This window comes from Pelodiscus sinensis, chromosome 1 (assembly GCF_052426305.1).
Source record: "Pelodiscus sinensis isolate ZL-2025 chromosome 1, ASM5242630v1, whole genome shotgun sequence".
Taxonomy (NCBI): domain Eukaryota; kingdom Metazoa; phylum Chordata; order Testudines; family Trionychidae; genus Pelodiscus; species Pelodiscus sinensis.
This window is the reverse complement of record NC_143052.1, coordinates 110,137,758-110,153,009: the sequence shown is the minus strand read 5'-3', so window position 1 is coordinate 110,153,009 and position 15,252 is coordinate 110,137,758. Positions and strand designations below refer to the sequence as shown.

Below are 15,252 nucleotides of genomic sequence, written 5' to 3'. Positions count from 1 at the left end.
CTGACAGGTAGCTTCTTTTGGTATTGTATATACCCTGGATTCTGTAATTTCTACTCCAACTTATCTGAAGAAGTGAGTTTTACCCACGAAAGCTCATGACCTAATACATTTGTTAGTCTCTAAGGTGACACAGGATGGCCTGTTGTTTTTAAAGTAACAGACTAACATGGCTACCCCCTGAGACTTTATAATGTCATAAGTAAGCAATGCAATCTATTGTCTTTTTCATACTAAGTGGTCAATCCACTTAGTTTTTTGCTGACATGGCCTGTTTCAGGTGTTAGAAACAACAGGAAGAAATGGTTACTGTTACTGTTGTGTAACCATGTTTCTTCAAGATATGTTGCATATGTCCATTGTATTCCAGGGAAATCTGATTGTCTCAGAATCTGAGGAAAGCGAGCAGCTATTCACGGGTGGGAGGAAAACAGAGTAGCAGCAAAGTGGAACTTGATAGAACAAATGGCAAGACCTTGCTGTTTCAGGAATACCAAATCGTACAACGCATAATGCAGACCCCTGGCGGCACAAACCTTTCACCCAAAAAGGTCCGAGGGGGACCAGGGAGGTAGCCCAGCGGAGGATACTGCTCTTCCTGTGCCAACGTCAGGGTAGACGGCACTAGAGAGCTTTCCTCCATTTCTCCCATGAATGCAGGCACCACCATAGAGGAGGGAAGGCCACTGAGTGCTGACACTACCAATGCCAGTCTTGACTCTGGTGATATGTCCACCAAGTCCAAAAGGGCCAGTTCATGGATGCCTGCCATGGGGTGAATATTTAATGCCAGTCCAGGGGGGCACTGATCCCGATGGTGCCAGGGAGCAGTAACAAGGAGACACCAATAGCAGTCTCGGTGCCAATGACAGAGGCCAGCAGTAGCGATGCCACAGTGCCTGGTGCAATACCCAATGGCACCCAATGGTGGTGCTTTACGGTGTGAATGCTTCTTAAGTGCTGAGTCACAAACCGACACTGGAGAACTATACACCACTGATGCCAGGGATAGTTCCAGTGCCAAGGGCCGCAGTTCCTCCTCCATTAAGAGGAGCTTAAGCCAGTGGTTCCTCTCCTTTTTGGTATGGGGATGGAAGCTCCTATGAAGCAGGCACTTGCCCGCACCCAGACTAGGGATGTTAAAATTAGATTAATCAACTAATCGAATAGTCAATGGAATTTCCATTGACTATTCAATTAGTCGATAAGGGCGCTTCCAGTTTGAAATGTAGCAAAAGCCTGCTGGACTGTTACTATATTTCAAAGGTGGAAATGCCGGGTGGTGTTCCACCTTTGAAATGTACAAAGCCCCAGCAGGGGCTCTTGTGCATTTCAAAGACTTAAATGCCACATGCAGCCTGGAGCCAGCGAGGGACTCTCTAAGTCCCCTACTAGCCCCAGGCTCCATGTGGCGATTCCCCTTTGAAATGTACAAGAGCCCCTGTAAACCTCATTTTTTGAGGAAGAAGGTTCTTTCAAAAAAGGGTTTTTTTTTCAAAAGAACCACGTCTAGGCTGCTTTTTTCCCTTCGAAAAAACCTCTTCCGAAAAAATGATTGGAAGAGGATATGCAAACGAAGCATGTGAACATCCTAATCAGCGCTTCATTTGCATTTCCTTTTTCCTCATTTGCATTTCCTCTTTCGCAAGAGGAAAGCAGTCTAGACACAGCTTGTGTTCGCTACCAATACCCTTTATAAAGTTCAGAAAATACTGTGTTGGGGAGGAGAGGGAAATCACATCATTAAAAGGCTCCCACTTATCTCCCCATACCATCCTTATAATACAATGGACTTTTGGCTAATTATCTGGAAACTGTAAATCCCACTCCAGATAGATGAGATAAACTAGTTCTTTAACTTGCCTGATGAATGAAAAGATCCATTTTTTCCCCATTAGTACTACAGGCAAATGCATTATATCTGTCTGACTTCTCATGCTTTCAGCTACCTGAAATATTCCACACTCTGTTCCAAAAAAATAGGTCTCCTGTCTTCCAGTGTGGAGTCTCTTACCTTCATCTCAATAACAGTTTGCAGAGCTTTTGTCTTGGCTGAGTCAGGGGCATTTTCAAACCGACGATGCATCTCCTGCAATAGAAGAACAAGAAGGAAATAGTGAAAATGATATTTTGTACCACCTCCATGGACTTCAGCCAAAGTTATCAGAACCTTCCTTCTCTCTAATGCAGCAGAATTCTACCCCTTTACATTATTCTGATGTTCCCAGTCCTTCACTCTTGCATAATATGACCTTTTACATCACTGGGCAGGCTCCAGTCTAGCGAATAGAACTCTAGCTGAGTTACACAGGCACAATACAAACTTGGTCTTTGACCACAAAAATAAAAATATCCAAAATAAACTGTAAAACTGACACACACAAAATCTGCCCTGCCTTGCTCGTAAATTAATCCTCAGTTGTTTTTAAAGGCAATTGGCCTCAAACAGAAGACAGAACTATTTAAAAGAAGATTAACAAAAATAGCAATAATCTGGTTTATGTTTAACACGCTGTTGTGAGCATCTGTGTTGATAGCGCTTCTTTCCATATTTTCTACCCCCAGAGTAGCAACCACCTAGTTACCTATGATGAAAATCTCCCTCCACAGAGGCTCAAAGTGTAGCTGAAAAAAAAATGATTGGATAGCAAGTTGCTCTAGTGCAAAGGGGAGACTGACAAATGCCTGTCTGATATTTCTGTAGATATGAAAAGAGCATGCACTCAGGTTGCTAGAGTGTTCCAGAGAGCTACCTAGATAATACAAACAACAGCAAGCTGAACTGCTCCACCGTACTTTCCAAGTTGCTGCAGGATACAAATAGATAGCTGGAGAAAAAATTGATCTGTTATAGTTGTGTGCCCTTTTCTGTATTCACTTAAAAAATGAACAGCAGGGGCTTAGATGTTAAATGTAGGTATCACTCTCAAATCACATACTATGATATTAAATACAGTGAGAGAAATGCAGTCAACAAAAACGTTGCTAAATCCCAAATCCACTGTGCAGGGGTGCATAAAAATCTAAATTGTGATTGCAATTTATCTAATAAATAAATACTTGCATAAGCCATAAAGTCATGAACATTTCCTAGTCCAGACCAAACAAAAATTTACTCACACTTTCCATAAAAATGGTAATGAAAAAGACAGTATTTTATTTGCTAGTCAAAATGCAAATAGTCCTTGCACTCAAATGAACAAGCAAGCACAACTTGCAAAGCCTATGTATGTACTCCTTTCAAAAGATATGCAAAGGTATTGCTTAAAACTCTGTCAAGTAGGTAAGTTTTCTATTGCTGAAACAGAAGCAGAATAGTGAACTTATTTGACAAAGGTCACAATGGGAGTCTGAGTCAGAGCAAGATTTAGCACTCTGGAATGCATGACTTCCAAATTTTTAGACCACTCCATTTCTAAAACATAGAATTTTCCAAATGTTTATAGAAAAGGCTACCCTATAGCCAAAAGTCAGCATAAGGTATGCAATTCCAGCTATGTAAATGACATTGAGCTTTGGTGTCATCTTCACAGCAAGAGTAAACAGGAAAAATGCTCCTCTCAATTGTCATTACTTCTCATGACAGCAAAGCGTACCAGCACTGAGGGGGATGCCCTCAGTATTTCACTTAGCAAGTCCATAGAAAGCCCGCTAAATCCAATACTGAATGCCACAGCATCGATTTTCAGGCAAGTATAGATATGCCCTATACCTGTATATGATGACAAAGATACTTCCAACAAGGTGTGCGTGAATAAATTTTCCGTGTTCTTTCTGGGAAACTATTCTTACAGATAGATTTTTAGTTTAGACTGACATTAGCAAAAGTCAACAGATAAATAAACCAGAAAAAATCCTAAAAATACTACTCTCAAACTTGACAGTCAAGCAGAGAGTTTTTTGTCAATGTTTTCACTAAGGCCACATACAAGAAAAGTCACACAAAAATAACAAGTGTAAATTCCATAAATATCTGTGACTTGACTAAAACCTGTGTGAAACCAGAAGCCCCAATTTACATCTTTAAAAATACCAAGATTAAAACCCCATTTTTACAACTCCATCAGTAGTGGAAATACATTTAACGGGAGGTGAAGAGAGAACAGAGGTTGAATTCTCTGAATTTTATAATTAAAAATCATTAAGCTTTCTTTGACTTTTTAAGTTCTCAAACATCTAGGCTGTGTCCAGACTCAGGGGTTTTTTCGAAAAAAGTAGCCTTTTTTCGAAAAAACTTCCCCTGCGTCTAGACTACAGCCGCGTTCTTTCGAAATTAAATCGAAAGAACGCGGCTTTTCTTTCGACGGCGGTAAACCTCATTTCACGAGGAAAAACGCCTTCTTTCAAAAGTGCTTCTTTCGAAAGAAGGCGTTCTTGAATGTAAATAGGGCTTCTTCGAAAGAGAGCATCCAGACTCACTGGGTGCTTTCTTTCGAAAAAGCGGCTTGCTCTTTCGAAAGTTCTGCGTGCAGTCTAGACATAGCCCTAGGTAGGGGAAAGAGGAAATAGTACCGAAGAAAATTCACTGAAATTTTTAGCATGTGGAAAGACTCCCATTAATAGAAAGTGTCCTGTTTTGATCAACAAAAATTTTCCTTAACAGCTTCTGGCACACAACTTACATAACTTCCGTTTCCAGTAGGAAGAAATGCAATAACTATTACAAAAGGGAAAAAAAATCTTTCCATTATGTTCAGTGAAAGAGAGAGACCTGGAAGAGCCCAGGACAAATACAGACTCTGCCTAAATACTGTACTGTATCGTACAGAGTGTTATTTTTATTCCAGTAGTACCCACTATATGCTCAGGGCTGGGCAAAATACGGCCTGGAGGCCAGATTCGGTACGACAAGCCACCAGATCCGGCCCGCAGACCATCCTGCCAGGACCTCAGTAATGCAGCTGCCGCAGTTTAAATCACAGTCCCTGAGTTTCTCTGCTCTGCCAGGAGAAGGAGGTTTTGTACCATCTCCCCACCCCCAGCCCAATCCTCAGCTCCTATTGGCCAGAAACAACCGGCCAATAAGAACTGACCTCAGCCAATCTCTCAGCTTCTATTGGCTAGAAACAGCCAGCCAATCAGAGCTGAGAGATTGGCCTGAGAGACTGGGGTAGCTGGAGTTGAGAACCACATGGAGGGTGCAGTCTGTATTTTCAAGCTGTCTGGGGCTGCAGCAGGAAGGGAACCCTACCTGCCTTGGGGCAAGACACTTTGGTAAACTCCTCCCAGCCAGCACCTGCCTCTGGCACCCCAGCCCCCTCCCCCAGATCACCATTCAAGCCCTCTTCAGGTAACAACTCCCTCCTAACACCCTTACCCCAGGCCAGAATCCTTTCCTGCACCCACACTCCTGCCATGACCCTACACCCCAATCCTGACCCAGGTTACAACCCCCTCCTCTACCCAGAACCCTCTCAGACCCCACAGTCTCCTGCACCCCCCCATCCTTCAACCAATGCACCCTTCTGCACCCAACCTCCAACCTAAACCCTGCACCCCCTCCACAGAAAAGTGCAGCCCCTGACCACTTACCAAAGTATTGGAGTAGCCCCCCACCAAAAATTATTGCCCATCCCTGTGCTAAGTATTTCCTAAATATGCAGATATTTCCTGTCCCAAGACTATAAAAAATGGGATAAAAATAACAACTAAATGGCTGGAAACAGATATAACACACCATAAAGGCAGTTTCTTGCAGCCTTTATCTGAGAAGCTCTAATACCTACCTTATTTGCAAGAGGTCTTTGTTCTTTGGCAAAGGAAAATGTCACACGAACACAGGGAAGCCTTTTGCTTAGCCAATGAAATTCCACTCTGAATTGGTTGAGTTATAAGGTGTTGAAAATCAACATTTCTCATCTCTGGATTATGGTATCAATGCTTAATTTTGATCTCTTGCCCAAACTGCAGCATTGAAACAGCAGTGGAAACCCGGGAACAGAGACTCAATCCAACTGCCTTTGTTGCAGCAATGGAGAGACAGACGGGCTGGGCTCAAAGACACCATAGATGACAGTAGAACCTTATCTCTCATACCCTTCAGGGGTACAGCAAGAAACTATTGATCAGAGAAAATAAATAATAATTAAGCAACAGAGGATTAGGAGATTGTGAATTCTAATATTTAGTTCTACTGACTTAATTTTGTATCCTTGCACAACCTTTATTAAGCAATGACTTATATCCTATTGAGAGGTTACATCGGTAGAGAACAGAGCTCAGCTCTTCAATATATCAAATCCAAACAGCGTGGTCTTAGCCACATTGCCTCTCAGAAAGAAAATGCCCTATCTTTGTCATTGCATATGCAGTCTGTGAAAGGGGAATGCTGATCTGCTGATCACAAACTATTTCCAATGACTAGATCGCAGAAGATAACTGTTAGTCAGCAGGAGAAGGCTAAGTCCTCATGCTCAAGTAGCAGAAGTATGTGCTGCTGTGTTGAAGAGTCATGATTTGTATTGCACTGATAATACTAGGAAACTGCAATTTACAGTAAAGGGAAGTGAATGACACACCAGAGAAATCTATTCTAACCCTACCTTTACCACTGACTTTCTATATAACACTGGGCAACTCATAAGCCAAAATCTTGATTGGTGGCCACTTAAATTGTGTGCCGGCTTTCATAAAGGAAGCAGGTGTGTACTGTGCAACATCATTTTTGTACTAACATCATTGAGCAATGCACTGAATGGCAGAGCCAGTTGTTCATTAACATTATTGTTTTCGAAAAAGCCTTTGACAGCATTTATAGGGATAGTCTTTGGTGTATTCTGAGAGCATTTGGAATACCACAACAAGTAGTACAGCTAATTAAGAGCTTTTATAACCATTTCACATGCAGCGTGGGGAACAATGATCTACGCTTCAAAGTTAAGATTGGACTAAGGCAGGGATATATCATGTCTCTGATGCTCTTTAACTTAGTCATAGACTGGGTTATGCAGCATACAATAGAAGATGAGCCAACAGGCATCAAATGGACTGTCTTCTCCATATTAGAGGACCTTGATTTTGCTGATGATCTTATGCTGCTCTCCCATACGCATTGTCATATACAAGAGTAGACAAATCGACTCTGCACCTTCGGAAAATAGGTCAGACTAAGAGTTAGACAGAAGAAGACAGAAGTCATGACCCTAAATATTGAGGCACCAGCATCAGTTAAGATCGATGGCCACGATCTACCTATCACAGCGAGCTTTACATACTTGGGTACTATTATCAGTCAAGACAGAGGTGTCAGAAGTGATATCCAGAGCAGACTCAGTAAAGCCAGAAATGTCTTAATGAGTCTGAATGCTGTATGGAGGTTATCACAGTACAGCATCCATACCAAACTGAAGTTTTATCACAGCTTTGTTTTATCAACACTATTATATGGATCAGAATGCTGGTGGATGACAGAGTACAACCTCAATAAATTGTTGACTTTTCACACCAGAAGTCTTCGGAGGATCCTCCGTATATTTTGGCCAAGCATAATTTCTAATCAGAACCTGCTTGTACAGTGTAAACAAGATGACATGGCTATCATCATTATGAAAAGATGCTGGAGATGGATTGGGCATGTGTTCAAGAAAGATGGAAGCTCTATCACAAAGATTGCTGCGCACGGGACCCCTGAAGGGAAGCGGAAACAAGGACGACCCAAAACAACATGGCACCAAGCCACTGAAGTAAAAATGAAGAGCATGAATTACACTTGGGGCACTATTGAGAGGCTGGCTAGAGACAGACTGAAGTGGAGGACCTTTGTTGCTGCCATATACGCCAGTGGGCATGAAGGACGACGATGATGATGAATTCTGTGTTTCTTATTTTCTGATTGTCCTGTTTGAGACACTTGAGGCCTAAATTGCAGAAGTGTTGAGCACTGACAACTACAATTAAAATAAATGGAGGTCTGAATACTCAGTACATCTCCTAGTAAGGCAGTGTGATCTTGTGTAATGAGTCCATGACTGGAAGCTTTGAATTCTAATCCTGGCCCTGCCCTTTTCACTGTGTGCCATCAGGTTACTCACTAGGGATGTTACATTTCGATTAATTGCTACACTTCAGGGCTGTTACACTTCAAAGGCAAAAGTGCTGCAGGGGAAGTTCCCTGCTGGCTTCGTGCTCCCCGTGGTGTTTCAAAGCAACAGCACTGCATGGAGCCCGGGGTCAGCATCAGGCTCAACGCGGCATTTCAAAGCAGCGCAGCATGGAGCCCAGGGTCAGTAGGGGAGTCTCCCAGTGGAGTCTGCCACTTTGAAACACCACAAGCATCCTGGGGACTCCCCAGCTGGCCCTGGGCTGCACACGGTGCTGCCACTTTGAAGCACCCTCTTCTCTCCCCCACCCTTTCTGCCTCTTTCTGATAAGACACAGCACGGTGGGGGGAACAACTAGTCGACTACTGTGACTATCCAATAAGCAGGGCTCGACAAAGTATTTAATCTACTCGCTTGTGGCGAGTAGATTTCAGCAGGGCGCCCCGTTCATTTGCGGCACGCGCATGCGCAATGCAGGTCTTGCACATGCACAGTGCGGGGCTGGCAAGCGGCTTTTGCCACCGTTCGTCAAGCCCTGACAATAAGCATTTTCTTATTGGATAGGTAACTACTCAACTAGTCATTCACATCCCTAGTACTCATTTTCTAGTTGTCTTAGTCACCTCATCTATAAAATAAAGATAATGCTCTTACCTTTACAGACCTTATAAAGATGAATTCATTAAATGCCTGTGATGCAATCAGATGCTACCGTGGACAAGACCACAAAACAGTAATGTAAATGTATAATTTCATATACTATCAGAATTTGGATGGTACCCAGTAAAGAAGACAAAGGACCATACACCAAGATAAAGATAGAAAGAAATACTGAACAGATGCCTCATATGCAACTACCAGGGTGAATAAAGATCAATTTAAAAAAAAATCATCGTCAGGAATAAAATAAAATGTTGAATCACAAAATACTTCCATGACTACCATTTTGCTTCAGCTTTACTGTAGGAGAGCAGGAGGATCCAAATTATCTCTCTCTCAAAGTGTTTGATAGAATTCTGTGGTTAATAGTTTTGAAGAATTTAAGAATTGGCCTATTCTCATAAAACCTTAAGAAAACCATGATTATATAGATGGAAGTAGCTCATCTAAAGTATCTAACATTGTATTAAAAGAGGAATGTAAAGGATATGCTCAGCATACTGCATCATATAATACTGTACATAAAAATTCATCAAGCGCCATCTTAAAACTATATTTAGGCTATTTGCCCCACCACTCCTAGAAGAAAAAACTGTTCTACACTGTTACAGGGCGAGCCCATCCTGAGCCCAACGAGAGGAGGTTTCCGTGCTCTGGGGCAAGCTGCCAAGCATCCTCAGGCGCTACCGAGTATGCTCTGGCAGCTACGCGGCAACATTAAAGGTTGGAACAATGCAGCCAACAAGCGGGGAGGAGCGAATTGGCACTGCAGCCGTGGCAGCAGACCAGCGTGGAGGTAGCAGAGGGCAGGGGAGAATGCCGAGAGGCACAGGAAGTTGCTGTGGGAAGCCCTGAGCCAGAGCAACATGAGACAGTAAGGGCCCACAAGCAATTGGAGGGGAGGTGGTCAGAGGTGAGGCCACCCGGGTCAGAAGTGGAGGCCAGGTGGCCTTCTATCCGGACCCTGGGCCAGAAGCAACCCAACAACACCTCAAGGGAAAGCAGCCACCATGGGCGGTTCCGGTGCTAGCCCATTCCCGGCTGGATTGGTGGAGACTGAGCCAGTCAGCCAGCCTAGGAGACTCCCCAGCAGGCAAGCAAGCTGATGAGTCCTGGACAACGGGAGCTGATCCTGACAGCATCGGACCACTGCCACAGAGTAGACGACGTCGGCTCTGGTGGGTAAGACCCGTGGCAGGCCCGCTGGGAGAACGGCGTCACAGAAGCATTTAGGACGGGTAGGAAGAGGCCCAAGATAGGGAGTACACACCATGAGGGTTGGTGAGATGCGGTTTTCCCCCCACCACCTGGGTAGTGGGAGGAACCACTATCCTTAGGGTCCTGGGCCAGGACCCGGCTGAGAGTGAGGGCCCAGGTCCCCCAACTCTGTCCCGTGATCGAAGAAAAACCCATAGTACTTTCGGGGGCATGCAGACGAGGATGGACTAGCTTGGCTGCAGCCCCGGGATTTGGAATCTGTTTAGGACAAACTTTACTGCTGATTGTCAGAAAGACTGGGGGCTGGACACCTGAAGGGCCTCATGGGCAAGAGGCACGCAGATATGGCCCCAGTCAGGAGCGAGCTGCCATGCCGAAGGCCCTGGCCCAATTGTGTGTGCAGCCTCACACCTGTAGGTAAAACGGGGCTAGAGTAAGCTCAGGACGGGGTGCTCCTGTTACTCACAAGGAGAATACACCGTCCCACAAGTCCCTAGGTTTGACCAGGCAGGTGACACAGACCCTCGCTCCTTTGATGGATAGAAACCTTCTTTTAATTTTCTAGCCTATATTTAGTCATGTTCAGATTACACCCATTTATGTCAACTTGGTCCTTTATCTTAAATAGCTCTTGTGCTTCCATGGTATTTACCCCTCTGATGTATTTAGAGACTGCAATCATAGCCTTTTTTATCCTTCATGTTGCGAAGGCTAAACATAAGCCAAGGTCTCTCAGTCTTCTCTCTTAAGACAGGTTCTCCATTCCCCTTATTCTGGTGGTACACTCTGCCATATTCAGGAGTGCTGACCAGCACCTGGTGACTAAGGGGTTAACTAATGCCTCCTGTACCTAGCCAGGTATCGAGTAGTCAGCCAATAACAATGCAGATAGGAATTTCAAACAGGAACAGAGGAGTGTTTCTCTCTCTTCTGTGTTTGAGAGGCAAAGCAGTTTCTTCCAAGACTGAGGGAGATGGGAGATACTTCTCTCTCCAAGAATAAACTTCTTAAAACGTGTAAATAGGGAAAAGTTTAGGTAGTCCATCAGGATTTGTTGTTTTCCTTGTTTGGGGATTTGGAAATAATGTCTGAGCTGTTAATTGTGCTTGTTTTTTTCTTTGTAACTAAGTTCTAGCCCAGGGGATTTCCCTGAATATCTATATCAACTGGTGGCTCTTCCCATCTAGCCACTTTAATATGCTTGCAACTGTAATTTTGTTTTGTAATAAAGGATTGTTTTATTTTCTAATTAACTGGGATTGGTTGATTGTTGTGTCCTTAGGACTCAGTGCCTAGTTACAAGGGTAGAGACCATTGTCTGTGAATTCCCTCTTGTTTTTCCCAACTCCAAGTAAAACAGAGGTTGGGGCAGAGGGAGAGTTTTACCTTAGGGAGAAGATTTCCCAAGTGATCTCTTCCCTGGTTTTCTTGGAATTACTTGGGTAGTGGCAACGGATTCCTCAAAATCTGAGTATTAGGATTTTGGGGGGAGGAGGGGGATTTGTACCAGACCCTATAGAGGCAAGGTTGTGGAGTGCTCTTGAGGGCCCACACTTCTGTATTTGTTGTGCCAGAGTGGGGAACAGCTTGACAACCTCTGAATTTGTTCCAGTTTAATTTCATCCTTAACCCACATACCAATTCCTGTATTAATCCCATTTTGTCCATCTTCATTAATAATATCCCATGAGCAGCACTCGACAAATTAGTCAATCTACTCACCCGGGGTGAGTAGATTTTAAGCCAGCACGGCGCCGCAGCGCAATCTGCGCATGCGCAGCGTGCCAAACCATGCGGCTGGCAAGCAGGGCTCGCCACCGCTTGTCAAGCCCTGCCCATGAGGTATGTCAAATTCTTTACTGAAATCCAGACAGATGCAAGTTAGGTGAGATGTGTAAATCTCAGAGCCTCACAAGTCTCAAAGGACTTGTTTACACATTGATACTCAGGAAAGTTCAGGTAAATCAAGTATAGCTACAAAGTCCAGGTTCATAATCAAGTATGGCAAATCCCCTTGTGGATGCTCTCATTCAGGAATAAAATGGCTGTAGTTCCTGATAAACTAAATCTCCAGTTCAGGGACATACAATATTCACAGAGATGAAAAATAAACCGTTACTGTACTACACATACCTACTAAAATAAAACAGAATAGCTTTGTACTAATTCCTAATCATACCTCTCACAAAATGTTAATTCCACTAACTAAAAATAAATGTAAGAAAACTGTGTTCTGAATGGAATAAATTTTGTACTGAGGTTTTCCATATAGTGATTTATGAATAAAGTCAGAGATTAAGGCCAGATGGGAGTATTATGATCATCTAGTCCAGGTTTGGGCAAAATACAGCATGCAGGCCCCATTCCAGCTCATCAAGCCACCAAATCTGGCCTGTGGATGCAGCAGGGAGCCTCAGAAAAGCTCCCTACCTGCCCCACATATGCCACAAAGAAAAGCAGCTGCTGAGGGGCTCTGTTTGAACAGCTAAGTGCCTTGAGGGAGGAGAGAGCAGCTTCACTTGATGCTCCCACACCATCACAATCCCATTGGCCAGTTTCCAGCCAATGGGAGCTGCCTGTTGTCAACAGGCAGCTTGCGAAGCACTCTGCCCCCCTCCCCCACCCCACCCTTCAGACTTTCCTGTGCAGGATCAGGGCAGGCAGGGAGTCTTCCTAAGACGACGCCTGGACAGAGCCTGCCTCTGGCACCCCAACTCTCGGCACCCCACCAGCATAACTCAAACCCTCTGTCATCTTCTCCTCCCCGCACCTATATCTTCTCCCAGATCCTGCACCCCAATACCCTGTCCCAGGTCACAGCCCCTCCTGTCCTAGGTCACAAACCAAACCATCTGCCCTCCTGCACCCATATTCCCACCCAGATCCTGCAGCCCAATCCCCTACCCCAGCTCACAACCCCCTCTTGCCCTAGGTCACAGCTCAAAGCCCTGCACCCTAGTCCCTTGCCCCAGGTCACACACCCCTCCTGCCCAAGGTCTAACCCAAACCCCTGCACTCCCTTTTGCACCCTAGTCCCCTGTTCCAAGTTACAACTATCTCTCTCCCCCAAACTCCCTCACAGACCCCACATACTCTCCTATACCCCAATCCCTTACCACAAGCTCCTTTCTGCACCCAACCTCCATCTCAGACCCCGCTCCTCCGTTAATATCATGGAAGAGTACAGCCCTTGACCACTTCCCAAATTCTTGGAGTGCCCCCCCCCCCTAAAAAATTATTGCCCACCCCAATCTAATCTGACTTCCTACATAAGAGTTCATAGGTCTTCCCAGAATTAATTATTGATTGAAGTCCAATAATTTTGGTTGTGCTAGAGCAGGGGTGGGCAGTAATTTTTTGCCAGGGGCCACTTCAGAAATGATTGAAGTGGCCCCAGGATGCACCGGAAGGGGTGGGGCCTCGAGCAGAAGGGGCAGAGCTGGAATACAATCATGGTGTGGGAGTGGGGGACAGCCTTTTTCCCCCTGCACCCTCCTTTCCCATAGGTGTCCACGCCCCTGGCTGGGAGGAGGCTTCCCATGCTCCCCCGCCCCCAGCCCAATCAGGGCCTGGGGGCGGAGGAGCGTGCGAAATTTCCTCCAGCTCTGTCCCTGCCCTGCACTGCACTTAAAAGTGCCATGTACTCCTGACAAGGTGGGAAGAGGCTTCGTGCGCTCTCCCGCCCCCAGGCCAATCAGGGCCTAGAGGCCGGGGAGCGCGTGAAGTCTTCTCTTGCCCTGCCAGGAGCATGCGGCACTTCTAAGTGCACCATGCTCCTCACAGGTCAGGGCCAGGGTGGAGGAAACTTTGTGCGCTCCTCCAGCCCTGCCAGGAGCGTGTTGCGCTTTTAAGCACTGTGCACTGCTCACAGGGTAGGGACAGAGCAGGGGAAACTTTGCATGCTCCCCCACTCCCGGGCCCTGATTCGCCTGGGGGTGAGGGAGCGTGTGAAGCCTCCTCCAGCCCTGTCAGGAGTGCCTGGCGCTTCCCAGCGCTGCATGTTACTGTCAGGGCAGAGGAAACTTTGCATGCTGCCCCCGCTCCCAGATCCTAATTGGCCTGGGGGCGGGGGAGCAGCAGGGCCTCCACGGACTGGATCCACCCACTTGGCCTGCGGAGGCCCTTCTGCTCATCCCCGTGCTAGAGCGTATTTTTTAGGAAAAAAATATAAACTTGTTTTAAAATTTTCAATTGCTGGATCCCTTGGTAGGTATTTCGAACAGTTAACTACCCTCACTGTTAAAATGTGCATCTTATTTCTATTCTGAACTTGTCTAACTTCAACTTCCAGCCATTGTGGATTTTTTCCTACCATTGTTTGCTAGACTCAAGACTCCATTATCAAATTTCTGTTTCATGTAATTTCAAAGTAACATATGGTTAATGAGATCTATCATGCATCAACTCAGAGGATTTTTAATAACCAGTTGAAAACAGATATGGCTTTTCTCTTAGTAACCAAGGCTTTAAAAGCTATGTCAATTTATCATGTATTAGGTATTTTACGAACAAAATGTACTTTCAAAAACCAAAATCCTATTTGATTAGCCAGGAAAGGTTCATATACATATTTAGAAGAATTATGAGAAGAACTGCATTCTTGCTCTGATGTTTGGTCCATTTTTATTAAAGGGCCACTTGCAGACAGACAGCAGACACTAGAAAGCTGTGTATGGCATGTAAATTATGCCAAGTAGGTAGACAAGGAAGCTTCACTTCCCTTGGAAGGAAAATACCAATATAATTACTAAGGCTAATTATTAAGATAAGCAATAATATAGTTTAGTAACAATGTAGTGTCTAAATTAGAGTTGTGGTGAAGTGTTCCTTATGTGCAATGGGACATTCAAGGGGTGGCAAATTCTAACCACATGTTTTCTGATAAAAAAAAATGTCAAAAATATTTGAAATTCAAAATGTATCACCTAGCATGTAAATAGCCTCAATAAGGAGCAGTATTAGTGCTAGATGTGAAAAGTATTCGTTCTAACTTACAGCTATTTGTACACAGCAGCAATTGCCATTTGATATGCACTTTCCAAATAGACTGTTCCTGCTCTGCCCTGAAATCCTATAGCTACAGATGACAACTAACAAGCCAGCACTGTTCCCGGGCTGCTGGGTAAATTAGTAATAGAACATAAATATGTGGCAAGACAACCAAGTAGTAGCTCTACAAATCTCTTGGACTGGCACCTGAGCCAGAAAGCCTACTGATGACACTTGCACTCTAGCTGAGTGCACCTTTACTATTACCACTTTGGCCAGCTCATAGCAGTGGCAGACGTAAACTATGATACACAATGAAATCCTTTGAGCAAATACTGGACAACAGGTA

At 44.7% G+C, this 15,252-nt stretch overlaps 1 protein-coding gene across 10 annotated transcripts in view; it reads right to left on the bottom strand.

Annotated features, from left to right (window-relative positions):
* Positions 1–15,252, bottom strand: part of ERC1 (ELKS/RAB6-interacting/CAST family member 1) — a 512,836-nt gene that overhangs the window by 397,802 nt on the left and 99,782 nt on the right. For all 10 annotated transcript variants that reach the window (XM_075941054.2, XM_089775709.1, XM_075941075.2 and 7 more), the window contains exon 4: positions 2,012–2,086. In XM_075941054.2, coding sequence (XP_075797169.2) covers positions 2,012–2,086 — 75 coding nt within the window. The remainder of the gene's footprint in view (positions 1–2,011; positions 2,087–15,252) is intronic.